This window comes from Caloenas nicobarica, chromosome 21, assembly GCF_036013445.1.
Source record: "Caloenas nicobarica isolate bCalNic1 chromosome 21, bCalNic1.hap1, whole genome shotgun sequence".
Lineage (NCBI taxonomy): Eukaryota > Metazoa > Chordata > Aves > Columbiformes > Columbidae > Caloenas > Caloenas nicobarica.
In genome coordinates this window covers 5,056,792-5,076,356 of record NC_088265.1, presented here as the reverse complement: position 1 = coordinate 5,076,356, position 19,565 = coordinate 5,056,792, and the positions used below count along the sequence as shown (strand labels likewise).

Genomic DNA, 19,565 nt, shown 5'->3' with positions numbered 1-19,565 from the left:
GAGGGGCTGTGTGTGGGGCCGGGGGTCTCAGTAGAGCTTGGGGGGCACTGGGAGCAGCCGGGGGGACTACGAGGGATGAGCCCAAACCAATTCTGATCCCAGGGTGTGCTGCCGGCCTGAACACCAGCACGGGGACATCGCAGGGTGGCAGGAAAGGTCCCCACGCGGCCGTGGGCCAGCACCAGCCCCGGGCCAGTGCTCCCACAGTGACAAGCCCACGCAGCGCTCTACCCAGGAGACCGTCCTTTAATACGCATGCAGCCGCGCGGGTACATCTCAGGCTGCACCCGCCAGGGGATGGGGGAGAGGGGGGACCAGCAGCCGCCCCCGGGGTCTCTGTGCAGTGGCAGGAAGGGACAGTTGGATGGCGGCCTCCTGGAGACAGCCTGGCCTGTTCAGGTGACACCGGGGAGCCACTGTGCTGGGGCCGTGCAGGAGCAGGGCTGGCGGCGTAGCTGACAGAAAGAAGCTCAGATCTCCTTCCCACACAGCCGTCCACATGTTTCAGCTCGGTGGTGAATTCAGGGTGAGGGGTAAAGCACACGGGGGGCAGCCGGGGACAGGGGGGCAGCGCGGGGGAGGCTCTTCGTCCCCACGGTCCTGTGGGAAAGAAACAGAGCAGAGCAGTGGGGCGGAAGAGGAGATTTTGGGTGCTGAAAGCTGGAGCCAGCGATGCCCGAAATGTGTGGGATGAGTGTGAGGTGGGGACATGCGGGACAGGCACCTGTCACTTGTGTGGGGTGGGAGATGGGGCAGCTGGTGCCTTTTCTGCAATGGGGGGGCCAGGGTAAAGAAGGGGGATGCTGCAGGGGGCACAGGGCATCGCAGGGGAAGGAGGACCAGTCCCCTACCTCTCACTGCCCTGTTGGGGACTTGGCAGCATCGAACATCTTCTTTCTCCCCTCCATCCCCGACATGGCCTCCACGTTCTTGCGCCAGTCGCCCACTTCCACAGGGCGCTCCTGCGGGGAGGGATGGGGACAGAGGTTGCAATGGCCGTGTGAGAGGGTGACCAACAGCCCCATACTGTCCCATCCCATTGCACAGAGCCCTTGGCCCGGCATTCAGGCAGCAGGAGGAAGGCAGCTGCCCTCTTACAAACACCCTCTATCTCTGACCCAACCCCACCACGTGCCACTGCATGGGAAGCTGGCCAAGAGATGGGAAATGGTAGTCTGATCTCCTCAGGGAATCATGGAATCACAGACCAGTTTGGGTTGGAAGGACCTTCCCAGCTCCCCCAGTGCCCCCCCTGCCATGAGCAGGGACATCTGCACCAGCTCAGGTTGCTCAGAGCCCCGTCCAGCCTGGCCTGGGATGTCTCCAGGGATGGTTCAGCCACCACCTCTCTGGCCAACCTGGGCCAGGCTCTCACCACCCTCAGGGCAACAATTTCTTCCTCATGTCCAGCCTGAATCTCCCTCCTTTAGTTTAAAACCATGACCCCTTGTCCTATCACAACAACCCTGCTCAGAAGTCTGTCCCCATCTTTCATATCGGCCCCTTTTAAGTCCAGAAAGGCCACACTAAGGTCTCCCTGGAGCTTCTCTTCTCCAGCTGAACACCCCAACTCTCTCAGCCTGTCCTCCCAGCAGAGCTGTTCCAGCCTCGGATCATTTCTGGGGCTCCTCTGGCCCCTCTCCAGCAGGTCCATGTGTGTCCCGTGGTGAGAACCCCAGAGCTGGATGTCTGGATTCACATGGATACCCCCCTGCCAAAACCTGTCTAAATTGCATTAATGCAGTAGAAGGCACAAAAATCCCAGAAAAATTCTTCAGGAAGAAGAACATTTTCTGCATAGACCTCCCAGCCCATATAAAACCCATCTCCACTTTCTCCAAGCATTTGGAGGGCACTGGGACTGCTGGTGTGATGGTGAGAGCCTGGCAGCCACTTCCAGAGCAGCAAGGGGAGAGGACGGCAGCGCTGGGATCATGCCCAGGTGTCTGCTCTGCCAATCCACAAGCATTCATAGATCACAAGCCATGCCCCAAAATCATCTCGCGACATCTAAAATAAACTCAGATCTATTCACCACCTGGTGTTGAGGACTGTAAACACAGTTTTCTATCCAAAGGACTGAAAACATGCCATACTAGCAACAGGGGGCGGGAGGAAAACGAAAAATAATTGAAAATTGTGATTCTCATCTAACCTACTGAGCTGGGATCAAAGGGTAAAACCTTGGTTTTGGGGGAAGCCCTACAAAAATGGCACAACTCTTCACATTGAGGTGCCTGCACACCCCAGGCAGGTTTGGGCACCATTCCCTACCTCTGGTGTTGAAACTTTCCCTTCTCATATCTCTGCAAAGCTGGTGTGACCCGGGCCATTTATCTCAAGCCAAGCGTGCTTACTGGGCTTGCTCTGCCTTATCTAATCTGGGTCTGGGAGTTTCCTGGGTGTTTTCTGGGTGTGATTGCATGGAATTGGAGCTCTTCTGGTTCCCTAGAAGACCAGAGACCAAACTCTGCAATCGCAGCTCAACAGACAGGCCAAGGGACCCCCCACTTGAAAGACCCCCGGGTGCTCTGGGAGAGAAAAGCATCACGGCCACAGTGCTAAATCTCACTTGTTATCATCCACCAGTCACCTGGCCCAGTCCAACTGCTCCCAGGTGGTCCCACAGCATCCCACAATGGCAGTACCTCACAAGGATTATTTCTGAGGCTTACAAGGGATGAGCAGAACCCACGCAGGCTTCACAGAGGACCGTGGAGAAGGGCAAGGGCATCCCTAGGAGGTGTCTCTATCTCTGGCCTCTAGAAGAGTCACCCACCTTCTCCGTGTCCTCCTTCTTGACAGACTTCAGGTTGGCTCTCAGGTCCATGGAGACCTTGTGCTTGGAGCCCAGCAGAGCCCTCAGCATGGCATCGGCGGAGACGCGGACGCGCCGCAGGGGTGGGCGCTTGAACTTTCCTCGGAGATCAAGCACCTTGATTTTCAGATCCTTAATCTGCAGGGTGAGGAAAGGAAGAGGGGTGGGAGGTCACTCCATGGCTGCCTTGCACAGAAGCTCCTGTGTGAAGCAGGAGTCTGTGCCAAGACCGAGTGCTGGAGGGCTCTGTACATCTCCTGCAGCCGCGAGGATCATCTTCACCAACTGTCCCTCTGAGCACAGAGCTGTTGTCACTGCCTTGCCTCAGCCTGCTCGGGTGGTAGCTGTACCATGAGAAGGTACAAGGGATGACCAGAATGAGGAGGCTTGGACCCAGTGGACAGTTTGAATCCCCTGAGGCAGGGATGAACCTTGTGCTGGGCGACACCTTGCAGAGCAAATACCAACCCTTAGATAACCCTGGTGCATGTCCTACATCCAAGCTCAGCCCAGTCCATGACAGACCCCCACTGAGGCCTCAGTTACCACGTGGGAGGGAGTTAACGGAGGAGCGAACTGCCCATCCTGCCTCCTACCTCCCGAGTGTTATGGTTGCATTTTGCTTCAATGTCGTATCTCTCTTCATCCACAATTTCAACCTTCTCATGCAGCTCCCTGCACAGGTCCTGGGGGCCAAGCACAACAGGAGAGCAGTGAGCGATGCTCCTCCATGCTCCCAAGGAGCTCACTCCACTCTCCGACCTGGGAAATACCTGGAGCTGGCTCAAGGAAAGGCCATTGGTGTGCAGCGGTGTGACCCGCTCAGCCAGGTATCTTTCCTTCTCTGCTTGCTTGTCCACGATCTCCTGCTCCCACTCCTCCTTCGCTTTTGCCAGCATCAAACTCTACGAGCACAGGTAAATGGCAGAAGCGTGAACATACGGGCTCCTCTGTTCCCCCTGAGCCTCCTCATGCAACATCTGTGGGATGGGACATTCCTGTCTGCCTCCCAGACCTCCTCCCTGCTGCAGCTGTCCTCCCAAAATCGCTGTGCTGCTGCAACACACATCAAAAAATCCCAACACCTTTCGTGTGGTGGCCCTGAAGGCAGGGACACAGCACAGCCAGAGGTGCCACGGGGCTGCGGTGGTCCCGATGGGTGCTGACATTGGCACTTCCTTTGCATCGCTTTGCTCTGCTGTGGCAGTAAATGATATTCCCAAGCCACAACGTGGGGAGCTCCCAAGCTTGTGCTGCAGAGCTGCTGGTACACAAACTCAGGGCTGTGGCTTTAGAGCTGAAGGCATTGGAGTCTCTCCCCACCTTAAAGTGGAGATGAGAGGAGGTTTGTTTGGTGTGTGGACCACAAAGCCCACATGAGTGAGGATTTTTGAGACACAAGAGGTGGGAACGGGAGCTGCCCATCCTTCTGCCGCTCCCCATCGCTGTCCCACCGACCACACACCTCAGCCCCGGCTCCTTTTCCCCAGCAAGACAAACCCCAGGGAGTTTCCAGCCCTCAGGACTCACCTTCAACAAGAGTTTGCGTGAGGCTGTGATCTTGGATTTTCTCTAGAGGAAAGGGGAAGAAAACATAAACCCTTTGAAAACAAACCCACAGCAAATGCAGAGCAGCATGGCGGTCACTCCCGAAAGGAAAAGCACTTACCTCCCTGCACGCAGGCGTTCGGGAAGGAGCAGTAAGGAACAAGAGAGGAGAACAAGGCACCAGTGAATAAGAGTCAAAAAGAGATGACAGTCAAGAAAAGCACCTCGTGATTCATAGAAACACAGAATCATTTTGGTTGGAAGAGACCTTCAAGATCATTGAGTCCAACCGTTCCCCCAGCCCTGGCACTGCCCCATGGCCCTGAGAACCTCATCTCCGGCTGTCCAACCCCTCCAGGGATGGTGACTCCAGCACTGCCCTGGGCAGCCTGTTCCAATGCCCCACAGCCCTTGGGGGAAGAAATTGTTCCCCAGATCCAACCTCAACCTCCCCTGGCGCAACTTGAGGCCGTTTCCTCTGGTCCTGGCGCTTGTTCCTGGGGAGCAGAGCCCGACCCCCCCTGGCTCCAAGCTCCTTTCAGGCAGTTCAGAGATCAGAAGGTCTCCCCTCAGCTCCTGTTCTCCAGGCTGAACCCCCCATGTCCCTCAGCTGCTCCCCATCAGACTAATTAATTGCAGTTTGTTTCCTTATTTCTCTAACAGTTGCCACCTGCAAGTGAGCCAGGTCTGAGATGATGTGCTCCCTGGAAGTGCAGTGGGCACTCACAGCCATGGCTCAGAAAGCCAAAACGCCACTGAAAACACGGCACGAGAGCTGTCACAGTGCCCATAGTGCCAGCTCCGGCTCAGTCCCTGCGGTTCGGGTCACGACACCCTCATTCACACGTTCCTTATGCAGCTGGGGGCTGTCACGCAGGATGCTTGGACCCTGTTCAGGTTTGCAGGGTTGGGGCATCTCGGTGTCATTGCTTGATGAAAGCCTTGTAGGGTGGTTTTTCCCTTCTGTTCACACTGGGCAATATGTTATATTTGTACGAAGTGCTATGAAAACCCTCATGGCAAAACAAGTGGTGCTGCCCGCCTCAGATCCCAATTTCAGTATCTATGAAAGCCCCAGGGTTTGAATTGGGACATTGAAATGGCTAACAATTTTTATTTAAAAACAGGTTTTTGCAAGGGGAATGGCACAGATGTCTGGTTCGTGGGCTGGTCTCCCAGCTAAACCCCCCCCAAAAATGGACAAGCTCAGCCAGCACAAGCAGCCCAGCAGCCAGGTGAGGATTTAGCAAAATGCAAGGGAAACTCGTGCTACTTACGGCTCCGGCATCGCGATGTAACACTGTTCACCTGCAAGAAAAAGAGAAAGAAGCTGAAACAAAGGAGCAAATCCCAAATCCACCCGAACCCAGAAAGACGCAGAAAGTTCCCAAGGTCCGGTGCTGCCCCGTGCTGTCGGCGCAGGGAAGCGACTCCGCAACTTCGCCGCGAAACACCGAGATGAACTGCACAGCTCCGAGGAAACCTGATTTCGGGCGAGCTCCGACCTGCCTGCAGCCGGCCCTGCAGGACCCGGCTTCTGCTCCCCGGGGGTTTTCCCAAGCTCCGAGCTGCTCCCCCGCCGGCTGCATCACCCACCCCAGCCGGGGGCGAGCGTGGCTGGGAAGAGCACAATAAATGGGGTGCCTTGGGGTCCCCACGTCATGTTGGCTCAGGGAGTCCCATCCCGCAGCTCCCTGTGGGCAATGGCAAAGACGGTGGAGCCAAAATCCGTCTCGGGAGCAACAGAGCGAGGGGCAACAAGCTCCTGCCAAGTGGCTGAGCATTTTCCTTTCGCATCAGCATCCCTGGTGAAATACTCACGGTTTCATATTTTAAATTTTTTTTGTAATCCTATGCCCTGGCAGCTGCTTCCAAACGCGCTGCCTCGCTAGCTTCCCTGCACTGCCGCTAACGCTTCCCTCTCTTGCCAAGAAGCTGGGGCACTAGGTAAGCCTGAGTAGTGCAAAAATATGGGGGAAAATGCCAATTAATTCTTTTTTTTTTTTTCTCTTTCCAAACAGGGGTAACAAACTGATGCTATATTTCAGGAAGAAACAGCGTTTTCCAGATGTGAGTTTAGTCCTCTTTCTTAGAATGGAAATGGCAAAGTTGGGATTTTTTGCCTCCATGTCTTTGCATCCCCCTAAATTTGGAAATTACTTAAACCCAAAAGATTCCTCCTGGGGGAAAGAAAAAATTCTTGTCTCAAACAGCTGCTCCCAGGAGCCCGTGCTGAGCAAATCTCCGTGCACCTCCCGGCTCCATCCGCTTGTCCCTGTCCCCTCCCTGTGTTCCTCCACTGCCTGGCCAGAGCCATGGCCTGAAGGAACGGAGTTGATCAGGGAAAAGCCATAAAAACCCAGCAAGAAACACCTCCCCAAGAGCCCGCCAGATCTCTGGATTTACAAGCTAAAATCCCAAGAACAGGATTCTTCTCTGCAAGAAGCCACATCACTCAGATGCAGGCAGAGCCCCTGGTTTTGTGCCTTTTCAGAGGTTTTTGGTGATCCGACAAACGCTCCAGAGAACATGCAGGGAAGGCGGTTTCTCTTCCCTGACACTGGTGCACTGAGCAGGTCGGGTGGCAGCTGCTCCCCCCAATTTATTTTGGGTACGGCAGAAAAGCCTTTGGCTCCATGAATGTGACCAAGGGCCGGGCGAAGCCTCTCACGTCTCCTGCCTCCCCCGACCGAGCAAAGCCCTGGAAGGTGAGACCGCACCTCGGGCTGACGACCTCTACCAAGGTCGCTCAATTTTTATTCCCAAATGTTTCTAAATTGGCTTCCCAGAGGACAGCCAGGACTCAGCTGTGCTGGTACAACATCCCCAGCAACCCCGTGCAGAGACTTTTGGGCTCCAGCTGGATCTGGAGCATCCGCAAGAAACTTTGCTCTCTGATGGGGATGAGAGGGTCTGGACAAGGTAGTTCGGCACTGTTTGCATGCCCCCAGCCATGAAAAGCTTAAAAAGCTTGTTAAACCTTTAGATCGCAGAAATCCTCAAAAGAAATAACCCCATAAATCCAAACAAGGTCAGTCCTGACATCCTCCCCATCCCAGGGGGGCAGAGACATCCCACAGACACATACTCAGCTGACACGACGCCACCACACTCTGCTCGCACCTCCCTGGTCACACAAGTGACCGCGAGCAATCAGGCTACGACGTGTGGGCGAATGCTCCCCAAAATGGCCCAGTTTGCCAGTTTTTGGAAAAATCAAGCAAATCCCAGCGCCAAAGCCCAGCTGGGAATTTTCATGGTGTTTCTCCCCGTTGCAGCCTCAAACATCCTCTCTCCAAGAGCAGAGAGAATGTCTGAACAACCTCAGACAGGGGGAGAAATTCAGACAAATTCCCATGCCGGGGGCTCCTCTCTGCAGATACCAGGTGTCCCGCGCTCGTGCCCATGTCACCACCAGCACACCCAGGGGGGCACAGCGGGGACACGGGGCAGCGCCTTACCTGGGCTGTGCAGGAGGAGGTGATGCCTGGTCCTCGGAGAGCCGCACACTGCCGGGGGCCGGCAGCGCAGGGGGAGTATGAAATCGCAGCCTGCCTGCAAGTGGTCAGTAAAAATAGCACAAATCCCCTCTTGTGTGCACAAGCCCCGGCGCCCCGTGACGAGCTGCACACACCTGGGGCACACACATCACCCACGCACATCGGTGCCCCCGTGTTTCATTGCACCCCTGACCCCCACACACACACTATTTGGTGAATTCCTGTGCTGTTTGCATGCGAATCACCCAGCTTGGCCGGCACTCGCCGCCCAGCGCTTTGCTCACACACGTGTGGTGTGTGAGCACGAGATGTGCTGGGTCCGGCTGGCTGTGGCGCGACGGCAATGCCGTTGCAGATGGGATGTTTTCGTCATGGCACATCTGCCTCGCTCCTCTCTGATGTAAACCAGCATCAGAGGTGCTGGAAAAGCCCCAAGCCTGCAAAGAGGCAGACATCGTGAGCAGTCTGAAAATCTCCTGAATTTTTTTCCTTCTTTTTCCTTTCAGAAAGTCTCAGAAGGGGAGATGGGGGAGTGTGAGCAGCCTGGAGAGCTGACATGGTGCTGACCCCAAGGGTGCACACACGCTCTGCAATGCTGCAAGCACAAAGTGATGTCCCCACGGGAACACTGGCTGAGGGGCCTCCCTGGAGCCACCACAGCTGGGACAAAGCCACCCGGGGCCAGGACAGGGCACATTGTCAAGGGGCGATCAGGTGAAACAGAGGTGGGGTTACAGCATCAGGCCAGATGATCAGTTGGGACTAAGGATGGGGCAGTCCCCTCTTTGGGGAGCAGGACGGTCCAGACTCGCCCAGTACAGCACAGTGGGTTAGGATGCTCAAGCAACTTTCAGCCCCCCATAAACCCTGATGTTTTCCCCATGAAATTGCTGAAAAGCAGCAGAAAAGCTACTGTCTCACCCCTCTGCACCCCACCAAGCCCCTCGCGCAGTGTCCCCGCAGAGGGAGGCTTCACATGGCAGGGGCGGGCAGCACCTGTTCCCTGGGATATTTTTAGGGGCAAGTTTAGGAGCAAACAATTCCCAGCGTGCAGCCCAGCAGGGACAATGCCCGGTATTTTAATCCTGAGACTATTATGGACACAGAGGGGCACACAGCTGCATGCAAAGGGCAGTTCTCATGGTGGGGAGCAAAGCCAGCCCCCTGTCCCACAGAGCAGGGGATGCACAGCCCCTTCCCCAGCTCCTTCCCCAACTCCTTCCCCAGCTCCTTCCCCAACTCCTTCCCCAGCTCCGTCCCCCATGCCTCGACACCAAGCGGGGAGCTGTGCCCTGGTGGGGGGCGATGCAGGAGCCCCCAGGCTGGTGCAAGGTGAGTGACAATGACAGTGTCGGTGTCAGTCCCATCCTTGTTTGACCTGCCCTAGTCAAGTCCCAGCAAGCACAGGGGAAACCCCCAGTGCCCATACTCCTCAGGAGCCCCTCCAAAGACGTTTCCCCTTTCCCAGCTCCAGGTGCCAGCGCTGCAGATCTGCTCCCAGCACCGAGGAGGAGGAGGATTTATACCAGCCCCATTAGACCTTTATAAGGAAAAAGCCCCCGCGGGGCTGTGCCTCCAGCATCTTTCCTCCTGGCTGCCTTGGGATTGTTTTCGGAGCACAGAGGAGCCAAAATTAGCCCGTGACAAAGGCTCTGCATTCCCTGCAGACGTGCTCTGGGGACCCGACCAGCTCCCGCCGCTGCGGGTCAAGGGCTGCTTTGGATGCCATTTGCTCCAGTCTCAGGTTTCATCCTGTGCTGGGACCTGGAATAAGGAGGAGGAAAGAGTGAGCAAGGGATGGGGTAGCAGGACCCCTTGATTTGAGGCTTCAGCATCTGTTTCAAAGCCTCGGTGCTGCCGTGGGGGCCCAGCAGCAGCAGGACTGTGAGGAGCCCAGGATCTCCCCATCCCTCCTCTCCAGCCAACAGAATGAGGACATTTTGGGTCTCCATTCCTGGTTTGCAAACAGTGATGAGCTGCCTCAGGATGAGGGGTTGTTCCATTAGGGAAGACTTTAAGTGTTCACAGAAGGTGCTGAAGCTGAGGAAGGGTCTCTCAAAGTTAACGGGTTCTTTACAAACAGCACACGCTCCCTGCCTTATGCCATTGGCGCATAGAAAAATCTTTATTAAATAAGGAGGAATTATCTACTTTGGGACAATAGAAAGACATTAAAATGGAGCTGAGCCACCCACTGAAGAATTTAAGCTTTCCATGGTTTTGCCAAGTGACACATGAAACCTTCCCAATGTTGATCTCGTCAAGTCTTAAAAACAAAAGGAGGATATTCGCTGTTCTGTTCGTGTTAATGGGCTGACGTGGTTCAACAGTGATGTCAGTTCAAATATCTTAAAAACTAGTCTGGTTTTCAGCCTAAGGCAAAATATTTCGTAGGGGGGAAAAAAAAAAGACTATTCCCAATAATCCAAAATTCCAGGCCCAGGCAGGGACCCTGACACACTTTTAAGACATTTTCAGGGTATTTCCAGGCCCTCCCATCTGTCTCTGCGACACTCAACATGTTTCAGCATCCGCTTTAGCTGCAAGGCTGAGCCATCCCCATGGCCAGGGCAGCCTGGTGACTCCTGCTCGGGGACAGAGGGTGACAGCGTGTGTGCTCGGCTCCGTTGCTGCCCTCTGCAGCTCCAGCAGCACTTGGCTGATATTTTTATTCCTTCGTGCGGTGCCAGATGGGGTGGTGAGCCCCCTCGCCTCCCTCCCAGCGGCTCCCGCGGCCCCGGCTCCATGCACGGGTGATGCTCACGGTCGCGTCCATCGCTCACCATTGCCTCCATCTCCCTGGGACACCTTCTCCAAGACACAACAGGGGGACATTCGGGATGGCGAACTCCCACACATGCCACCCACAATCAGTCTGTGTCCGTGCCTGGACCCTCCGCAGCACCCCGAGCTCTACGTTATCGACAACAGCATTTCTTCCTATGCTAAAACTCAAGGACTTTATTGCCGATGGTCAAACCCAGCAGCGGTGGTGGGAGTGTCCACGGGGCAGCTCTGAGGGAGCAGGGGCAGGTCCTGGATTCCAAAACAAAATCTGATGATTTAGGAATTATAAATAAAGATGGTCAACAATGCAATAATTTTAGGAGCATCTGAAGGAAGCCAGACACTTGGCCCAAAGCTAATAAATATACTGCTTGCTACAACTGTGATATTTCTTGTTTTGTTTTATCTCAGGAAAAATCACCCACAAATTACACCGGTGTTCACAGGAGAAGCAAGGCACTGCCAGCCTCACCACGGGGCACGCGCTGGCAGAGGAGGAACACACGGTCCCACATGCCAAAAAGCATTGGCACCATCACGCTGCAAACCCCCATGGTGGCAGCATCACCCCCCCGCACCTGCACCAGCTGTCGGGGGGGGTCCAGCCAGCCCCAAACTGACCCCGCAGCCAGGGCTGGGTGCTGCGATTTCTGGAAAAAAGGGCGCTGCAGCTCCCCCTGCCCCCTTCCCTGCAGCCACCCTCATGGTGGTGCCAGGCCCGGCACCCATGGGTGCTGGCAGAGCCCCTGGCCCCAGGGCTGGAGGCACAGGGCAGCCCCATGCTGCACCCCAACACCCTCTGAGCAGTGTGGGGGGGTCGATGGAGCGGGGGCACCTCGGGGCTGGGAGCAGCAAATCCAGCTTTTCAGGCTGCTGCCTTTGAACTTGGGAGCTTCGGGGCACCTCGCTGCATTTTGGGGCTCAGCCCCAGCTCTGCTCAGTGTCCCCCAGCACAGGGGTCCCCAGGAGCGGCCTCTCCTCGCAGCAGGAGCCAATGTGCCGTGGGGGGGCTAGGAGGCCAGGTAACTCCCAACTCCCTGCCGTGCCTCAGTTTCCCCACCTCCAGGAGCGTTAGAAAAGCTTCCCATGTGTCCTGGCTCTGCTTTTCAGGCTGGCTGAAGAGCCCCGCGTGCTCCCTCGTATCCCTAACTCTGTGCAAAGAGTAACTAAAAATACCGGGACAGTGCTTGACCCCCTGCAATGCTCCCAGGGCCCTTCTCCCTCCATTCCCTCTGTGCTTGCTTTCCTCTGCAAACCTGGCTGGTCTGTGAGCCCCTGCCTGCAGGAGTTTTCCTCCGGGTAAAATCACCCCATTTCTGCAATTTCACCCATCTGGGCCAGTAACACACTGGGACTGTGCTACTGGTGATGGGGGAACGCACCAGCCGCCCACCCCGTCCCTGCTCTTCTGTCTGGCCAAATCTCTTGGCTGTTTATTTTCTTTTCCATCTCTCCATGACCTTTTCCTCTGCATGAAAATTTCAGCCCTCCCTGGCGGCGAGTGCATCCGTCCTGCCTCCCAACCGCCCCCTGCACCCAGGGCCAGGCTGGGAACCCGCCCGCCAAGGGGGATCTGGCAGATTTGGGCGTCTGCGCAGAAGAAAATCCCAGACGTGGGGGGAAACATGGTACAGGCAGTGGCTCTCGCTGCATGTTGGTCTGGAGGTGATGAGGAGCTTGGAATGGGGATGGAAAACCCTGACCTTCCCCATGCCTGGACCTGAAACATCAGCGTAGCAATTTGCTTTGCTCTTTCTATCCCTCTCCCTCTATTAAACGCCTAAATTTTCCCCCAGGTTGTAGGTGGGGGCTCATGGGGAGCCTTATCCTCAGCCGTACCCATCTGTCCCGGTGTCACTGGTGTTCAGGCAAAGCTTCCTCCAGGCTCAACCTCATCCGTCCCATCCCTGTCCTGCAGGAGAGGCCCAACAGTCCCCCAGTCCACCAAGGTTCTGCCCATGGCAGGTGAAGGATGATGGACCCCCAGGCAGGGATGTCACCTCCTGCCATATCACCGGGTCTCCGCTGCCCCGTCCGTCAGTGCACAGGGGACATGTCCACAGCCACGGCTGGTGCTCACACACACCCACTCGACCATTCCCCAGCTCCTTGCTGGCACTTGGAAAACAGAAAATACCTGTTTACAGTGAGTAAGAGAGCAGAAAAGCTGCAAGTGAGGAGTCAGGCTCCCCCCCAAACTGGCTCAAAATTCAGTAGACTTGGAATAACCCCTCGTGCTGGATGCTCCCACCCCTGGGTGCCGGGATGCTCATGGCACTTCGAATGAGCCCCACGGAATCCCCTGAGTCGGGGAGCTGAGGATTTCTGAGAAAAGCCAGGACACAGATCCTTGCCATGGAAATGCTGTGTGAGCATCAGCACCTTCCTCTGGCAACTGACAACCCCATTCCCTCCTGACAAGTGCGGGGGACCCAGGTTAGGGGCTTGGTCCACGCAGGGCTCCACGCCCAGAGCATCTCCCGGTGGGCAGGAGAGCAGGTCCCACCATCCCTGGGACCCACCAAGGTTTGGTGCCTCTGTCCCTGCTCAGGGACAGTGCAGAGCTCAGAGCCTGTGCGGAGTTTGGCTCTGGCCTCATCTGTGTCCTCCCAGCTTGGACCCCCCACTTGTCTCCTCTCACGAGCAGAGGGGTTTCTTGGCAAAGGAAGCTCTGAGAACCAGGAATGGCCAAGCAGGGTGGGCAGTGCACAAAAAGGCTTATTCCCAGGCTTCTGGGAAAGAGCCAGCCTGAGGCTGGCCCTGCCTGGTGAGCGGGCTCTGACCATGTCACCATCCCTCCCCAGTAAGGTCTCCCTCACAGACCTTAGTGCGGTGTTTCCGGACTTAAAAGGGGCCGATAAGAAAGATGGGACAGACTTCCGAGCAGGGCCTGTTGCAGTAGGACAAGGGGTGATGGTTTTAAACTAAAGGAGGGAGATTCAGGCTGGACATGAGGAAGGAATTGTTGGCCCTGAGGGTGGTGAGAGCCTGGCCCAGGTTGGCCAGAGAGGTGGTGGCTGAACCATCCCTGGAGACATCCCAGGCCAGGCTGGACGGGGCTCTGAGCAACCTGAGCTGGTGCAGATGTCCCTGCTCGTGGCTGGGGGGGCACTGGGGGAGCTGGGAAGGGGCCTTCAACCCAAACTATTCTGTGATTCTACAAAAGCCACCCCAGAGCTGCCCTGGCACTGCAATGGGACCCCATGGCCCCGCTGGGGTTGGGAGCAGGTGACCAGGGCACAGGTTGAGGCGGCTGCAGCAGCCTGGGGGAACAGGGCACCGCGCTCCCCGATTCCCACGCAGCCGGGCAATCTCCGGGAGAATCCGCGGTGCCTCCGGCCGCGGGCTGGGGATCAGGCTCCGGCTTGCGGAGCCAGGTGGCTCGAGGCGCTGGTGTCTGCGCTGCCTGTCGGGGCAGAGCTGTCCCTTCCCCTGCCTGCCGCCTCTGTCCCTGCCTGCAAAGCCAGGCAGCGCTGCTCCGGGTCACCCGCCCACAAACCGCCATGGGAATCCCTGGGGACACGGGCACAGCGGGATGGGTGACTGGCAACGCTTGGGGTGGCAGCGGGGGGCTTGGTGCTTGCCTGTGGGGTGCTGGCAGATTTAGGGGGATGCCAACAACCAGTGAAGCTCTGTGCAGGATTTGTGCTCTCCCACACCCTGCGGGGTCCCACAAACCAAAGCAACACCAGGGTAAGTAGTAGAAGGTCCTGTTTGGGGACAATTTTGGTACAGGGAGTCAGGGTCCCCATTGCCTTCCCCAGCATCCCCCATTAGCCCAAGGACAGCCCAGGGCAGGACAATGTCCAGAAGTGTGGTCGCATCACTGTGCCATCCAGGTCTGGTGCCTGGAGGTGTCCCTGCTGCGGCAGCAGCTCTCCAGTACTTTTTCAACACGGGGGCTCATGGGGAGCCTTATCCTCAGCCGTACCCATCTGTCCCAGTGTCACTGGTGTTCAGGCAAAGCTTCCTCCAGGCTCAACCTCATCCGTCCCATCCCTGTCCTGCAGGAGAGGCCCAACAGTCCCCACCAGTCCACCAAGGTTCTGCCCATGGCAGATGAAGGATGATGGACCCCCAGGCAGGGATGTCACCTCCTGCCATGTCCGGAGCCCCAGGTGGTGGTCCTGACTGTGTCCTTTGCCCCGTCGTGCCAAAGGGATGTGGCTGGACCCCTGCAGATGTGCAGCCCAGTTTCCGTGGTGCTTCTGTCCTGCCCCAGGACGGTGGGAGCCAGCGCCCGCACCAGCTTCCCTGGGGCCACCGTCCCCTTCCCCGGCTGCAGACAGCAGTGGCCTCACTTCCCCGCCGGGATGCCGTTCTCCCCACCGCCCGCCGAGCCAAGGGCCATCTCCATCCTGCTCCTCGGATGTTGCGTGTCCATGGGCTGTCCCCCCGGGGCTGTGTTGAACTGCACCACTGCAGAGAGAAGGTGCGTGTTACCCCCCCGGCCAGCGCTGGGACGTGGGGCAGGATCCAGCCCCGAGGGGAGCCAGGGAGCGGAGCCAGACATGGTCCTCACCGCCATCCCACGTGCCAGATGGCAAAGAGCCCCATGTCCCTCAGGGCCACCCTAGACATAGGGAGGTGTTAGAAAGACTCTCCAGGGATGCAGGGAGGTGACACCCAGCGGGGGATGCGAAGGGCAGAGCCCAGCCAGTGTTGGGGGGACACGGGGCTGTCACCCTGCAGACCCTTCCCCACCCACAGGACCCCACTCCGTGGTTCCCATGGGGAAGCCAAACCACTTGGAGATGGGACCTGGCAGCCAAGGACCTCATCCTCGGGTGGGTCCTGCACCCTGACCCACAGCACAGGGGGGTCTGGTACCTGCTCGGCAGCTGTGCCGGGCGCGGACGACCTGGATCGCCTGCTGGTTCTTGAAGCGGACGAGGCCCATGGTGATCTCGGCGTTCCAGCCCGGGTCCTCCTGGGCGCAGCGGAAGTCGATCTCGTGGCTGTCGTCCATCACCACCGTGAAGTAGATGTGCCGCTCCTTCCACTCCACGCACTCCACCGCCTTCATGCGGGCGAAGCTCAGCTCCTTGCGCCGCGAGCCCTTGGGCTCGAAGAGCTGCAGCCCCTTCTCCGTCAGCAGGCACCGCTTCTTCTTCCAGAGCTGCAGCAGCCCCCCGCTCCGCTTCTCCAGCACCCCCTCTCTCAGCACCTTCTCGGGGGTCATAGCGGCTCCTCGGCCCCCCGGGACCCTCAGCACCTTGTGTTGGCACAGTCAGGCATCACCCATGGGGGGATTTCCAGCCCCCCCACGTTGGAGCTGAGCTCCTGGGGCCAGGACCCCCACGGCAGCCGTGCTGCCCCGGGGGCACTCGTCACCGTCCGCTCCCCGGCTCTCAGAGGGGGTGAGCAATGGGGTCCCCCATGCCGGCCGCCAGCGCTGTTGCCAGGGCTCTGCTCCCCGCTCCGTGCAGCGTGTGGGATCCCCGGCTCCGCGCGCCCCAGGAGCTGTCGCTACATGCCCGGCTGCTCTCCCACTCGCATTCCTCCCCGCCTCGCCTGGCCCCTCCTGCCGCACAGGCAGCCTTCACGCCCAGGCGAAGCCCGGCCAGGCCCAGCACAGCCCCGCTTCACCCGGGAGCTGCGTTCGGGGTGCCCGCGGGCAGGCGCTGCCCCAGGGGCCTGGTGTGAACAGGCAGCGTGTGGGCACAGGTCTGCACGGCAGCAGTGCCGGGACAGGCTTGGGGACTTCTGCACGGTGACCTGGGCACAGGGTGCAGTACCAGCTGTTGGGGTGCAGTGCCAGCTGTGGGAGGTGCAGTGCCAGCTGTGGCGGTGCAGTGCCAGCTGTGGCGGTGCATTGCCAGCTGTTGGGGTGCAGTGCCAGCTGTTGGGGTGCAGTGCCAGCTGTGGGAGGTGCAGTGCCGGCTGTGGCGGTGCAGTGCCAGCTGTGGCATGCGTGGTGCCAGCTGGAGGGGGTGAATTTTCAGCTGTGGGGGGCGCAGTGCCCGCTGTGGGGGGCGCAGTGCCAGCTGGCACAGGGCTATAGGGTGCAGTGCTGGTGGGTAGCGGGCCTGGGGGGTGCAGCCCCCACCAGGCACAGGGTTGTGGGGCGCAGTGTCCCTTGCGGATGGGCTATCGGGTGCAGCCCCAGCTGGGACGAGGCCTCTGGGTGCAGTGCCAGCCAGGAAGGTGTGATGGGGTGGAGTTGCATCCAGGGCAGAAGTATGGGGTGCTGGGGCAGGGGCTGTGGGTGCAGCAGCAGCCAGGCAGAGGCTGTGGAGACCCCTGGGTGGGGGACACGTGCAGGCAGGAGATGTCCGGTGACACCACTCCAAGATGGCTGTGCAGGGTGACCTGCAATGGGGACAGCCCTTGACACCCAGCACCCATCCAGCCCTCTGCACACAAAGCTCCTGTTCCCCAGATCCCCTGGGACAGGGATTTGAGGCCTCCAGCCTGTCCCACCACAAGGACCAGCATCCCCCAGCCTCGTGTGACCTGTGCAGGGGGACACAGCCCCAGAGTGGGACCAGGGCAGGGCAGCACAGCCCGGTCCTGCCTGAGTCCACCCTCCCCGCAGCCACAGCCTGGCTGCTTTCCAGCCCGTCTCGTTCTGGCCACCGCAGCTTCGTCTGTTCCTGTGCCAGCGCCTGGCACCGAGGGTTCACCATGCCGGGCTGCCAGCGGGGACATCTGGGGTGCTAATCATGGAGGTGATAGTCACAGCCTGCTGGGCAGCTGGATGTGCCCCCGGAGATGCTGAGCGTGTGGGTCCCTTCACCCAGGTGTGGTCTGGAAGGGGAAAAAAATCCCCTCGGGGACACGCCAGGGTCACTGTCTGGGTCTGGCAGCCCGCAGGTCGGCCCGTGGCTCCCTGGATCGCAGCCACTCACCCTTCAAATCCCCCTGCTCGTGTCCCCACACACCCGCCCCGTGCCCCCTGCTGAGCCCCAGCCCCTCCATCATCCCCACCCCACTGGGGGCATCACCTGCAGCCGGCATGGCCAGGGGGGCAAGTCTGCAGCGCCGATGAGATGCACCTAATTATCCCTCATTAAGAGGGCAGGGCAGCGGCTGCCAGAGCCAGGAACTGGTTCATGCTCCCTGGGGCCAACCTCGCCACGCTGGCACCGGTCCCGGCTGTCTCAGGAGACCCGGTTTCGTGACGTCGGGCGGCCCCGGCTGCCCTGCGGCCCTCGCCAGCCCTGCAGCCAAAGGCAGCGCGGGGCCGGCACAGCCGGGGGGGCCGGCACAGCCCCGGAGGTCACCCCAAGCACCCCAGCATTTTAGGAGGAGCACAGCAGGTGTGTGGTTCCCCCCCACAAAAGAGCATCCAAGGCTGTTTTCCCACGCGCAGGTAAAGCTCAGCTCTGGGGATGCTGAGCCTTGGAAATTTGGGGTGAGTAGTTTTGGGACTGCCACTCCCGGCTCTGGCCCGGTGAGCTGGGGTGTCCACAGGCACTTTTGGTTCCCCAGCCAGCCCGATCTCCTTCCTCACCACTCAGCAGCCGCTGGGGTGACACCCCCACCAAGAGCTCACGGCCAGGATGGGGAGGTGACAATGTGGCATCACCCGCCGCAAGTTCCCCCGGCACCACTGCCCATGAGGGTTCGGGGGGCTCCAGTCCCACCCTTTGTTGGGGGTCCCTGCAGGCTGCAGGTGCTCGGCCACAAATCGACCCCCTGGTTCATCTCTTTCTGGGCAGGTTTGGGTCCCACAGCCCTTTCCCGAGGGCTGGCAGCCCCCATGCTGGCAGCAGCGAGCGGTGGGTGCTGCTGGGTGCAACGCGGCTCTGCTGCCTCTAAAGGGAATTGAACACTTGGGTGCAGGTGTCCAGACGTGTCCGTCTGTCTGGCGCCAGCCGTGCACAGGGAGCAGTAACCAGCAGAGGGTAGCAGATGGTCGCGGCTGTCCCGCTGCCATTTGGGCAGGGGGTGCCCAAAAAGCACCTCTAATTCCAGCCCACCACCTCATGCCCCCGGGCTGTGCAGCCCCAGCGATGCCCGTCCTGGTGTCCCCACGCCGACAGCCTCTGCTCACGCTGGGGATACTGGTCTGTCACTCAGGTGAACAGTGCAAACCCTCAGGGCAAGGTCCCTGCCCCAGGACACTGCTCGTGTTGTCACCTGGGACCTTTGGGGCTGAAAGCTCAGCAGAGACTCACAGGCCTGGAGAAGAGAGGGCTTGGGGAGACCAAACTTCAGTTTTTCACTGCGTGGAGAAGGGAGACACAGAAGGGTATGGCAAAAAGACATGAGACAACGGGCACAGGTGCCACAAGGGAACCTCTGATGCACGTAAGGAAAATAATCTTCTCTGGGTGTATGTGCTGTGACAAGACCACTGTGGGACCTCCATCCTTGGAGGGTTTCCAAACCTGAGTGGACACCAGAAGGTCTGATGTGCCTGACCTCTGGAGCGAGTCCTGCCTCAAGAGGAGGTTGGACTCAAGACCTCTGTAGGGCTCTTCCACCCCACGTCTTTCTGTGACCCCACAAAACCCAAATCCAGCATTTTCTCCTGCCTTTGACCAGGCCTCCAGGAGCAAATGGCCTCTCTGGGTTCCATCGCCCTTGCAATACCTCCGTACCTCTCCTCTCTCTGACACAACCCCTACAACTACGGGAAGAAGAGACTTAAGAAAACTGGTTCTTGCTTTATTGACTAAACAGCGTTGCCTGGGCACAGTCCCTGCCTGTGGCACATCCAGCTGAGATGCCGCAGCAGCTCAGCATCCACCTCCCACTCACGGAGAAGGCAGGTGGGTTCCTCACCCCCCACACCTCGGGGGCCTCTGCCAAGCGAGGGAGCCGGGTTTCGGTCTCCATGCCAAGGTGGTACCTGAGCCCAGGGTGCTCCAGCTCCGGCCGTCTGCCCCGAGTGCCACCTGCTGTCACCTCACCAAACCCAACCACACACCCCACGGCAACGGGACCAACTAGAATTTGGGTCC

General features: G+C 58.8%; 2 protein-coding genes across 2 annotated transcripts; both read right to left on the bottom strand.

The window, feature by feature from the left end:
- Positions 1 to 228: 228 nt before the first annotated feature.
- Positions 229 to 4,448, bottom strand: TNNI1 (troponin I1, slow skeletal type). Its single transcript, XM_065649645.1, has 6 exons — positions 4,349 to 4,448; positions 3,592 to 3,723; positions 3,415 to 3,504; positions 2,780 to 2,956; positions 852 to 962; positions 229 to 600 (listed from the first exon to the last, which is right to left on the bottom strand). Exons 2-5 carry the CDS (start codon positions 3,715 to 3,717, stop codon positions 855 to 857), a joined length of 501 nt encoding a protein of 166 aa, XP_065505717.1. The 5' UTR covers positions 3,718 to 3,723; positions 4,349 to 4,448; the 3' UTR covers positions 229 to 600; positions 852 to 854.
- A 10,028-nt stretch (positions 4,449 to 14,476) lies between these two features.
- Positions 14,477 to 16,078, bottom strand: PHLDA3 (pleckstrin homology like domain family A member 3). The gene is made up of 2 exons (XM_065649649.1): positions 15,484 to 16,078; positions 14,477 to 15,072 (listed from the first exon to the last, which is right to left on the bottom strand). The coding sequence occupies exons 1-2, from the start codon at positions 15,833 to 15,835 to the stop codon at positions 14,951 to 14,953; spliced, it is 474 nt and encodes a 157-aa protein (XP_065505721.1). The 5' UTR covers positions 15,836 to 16,078; the 3' UTR covers positions 14,477 to 14,950.
- Between the last annotated feature and the right edge of the window lie 3,487 nt (positions 16,079 to 19,565).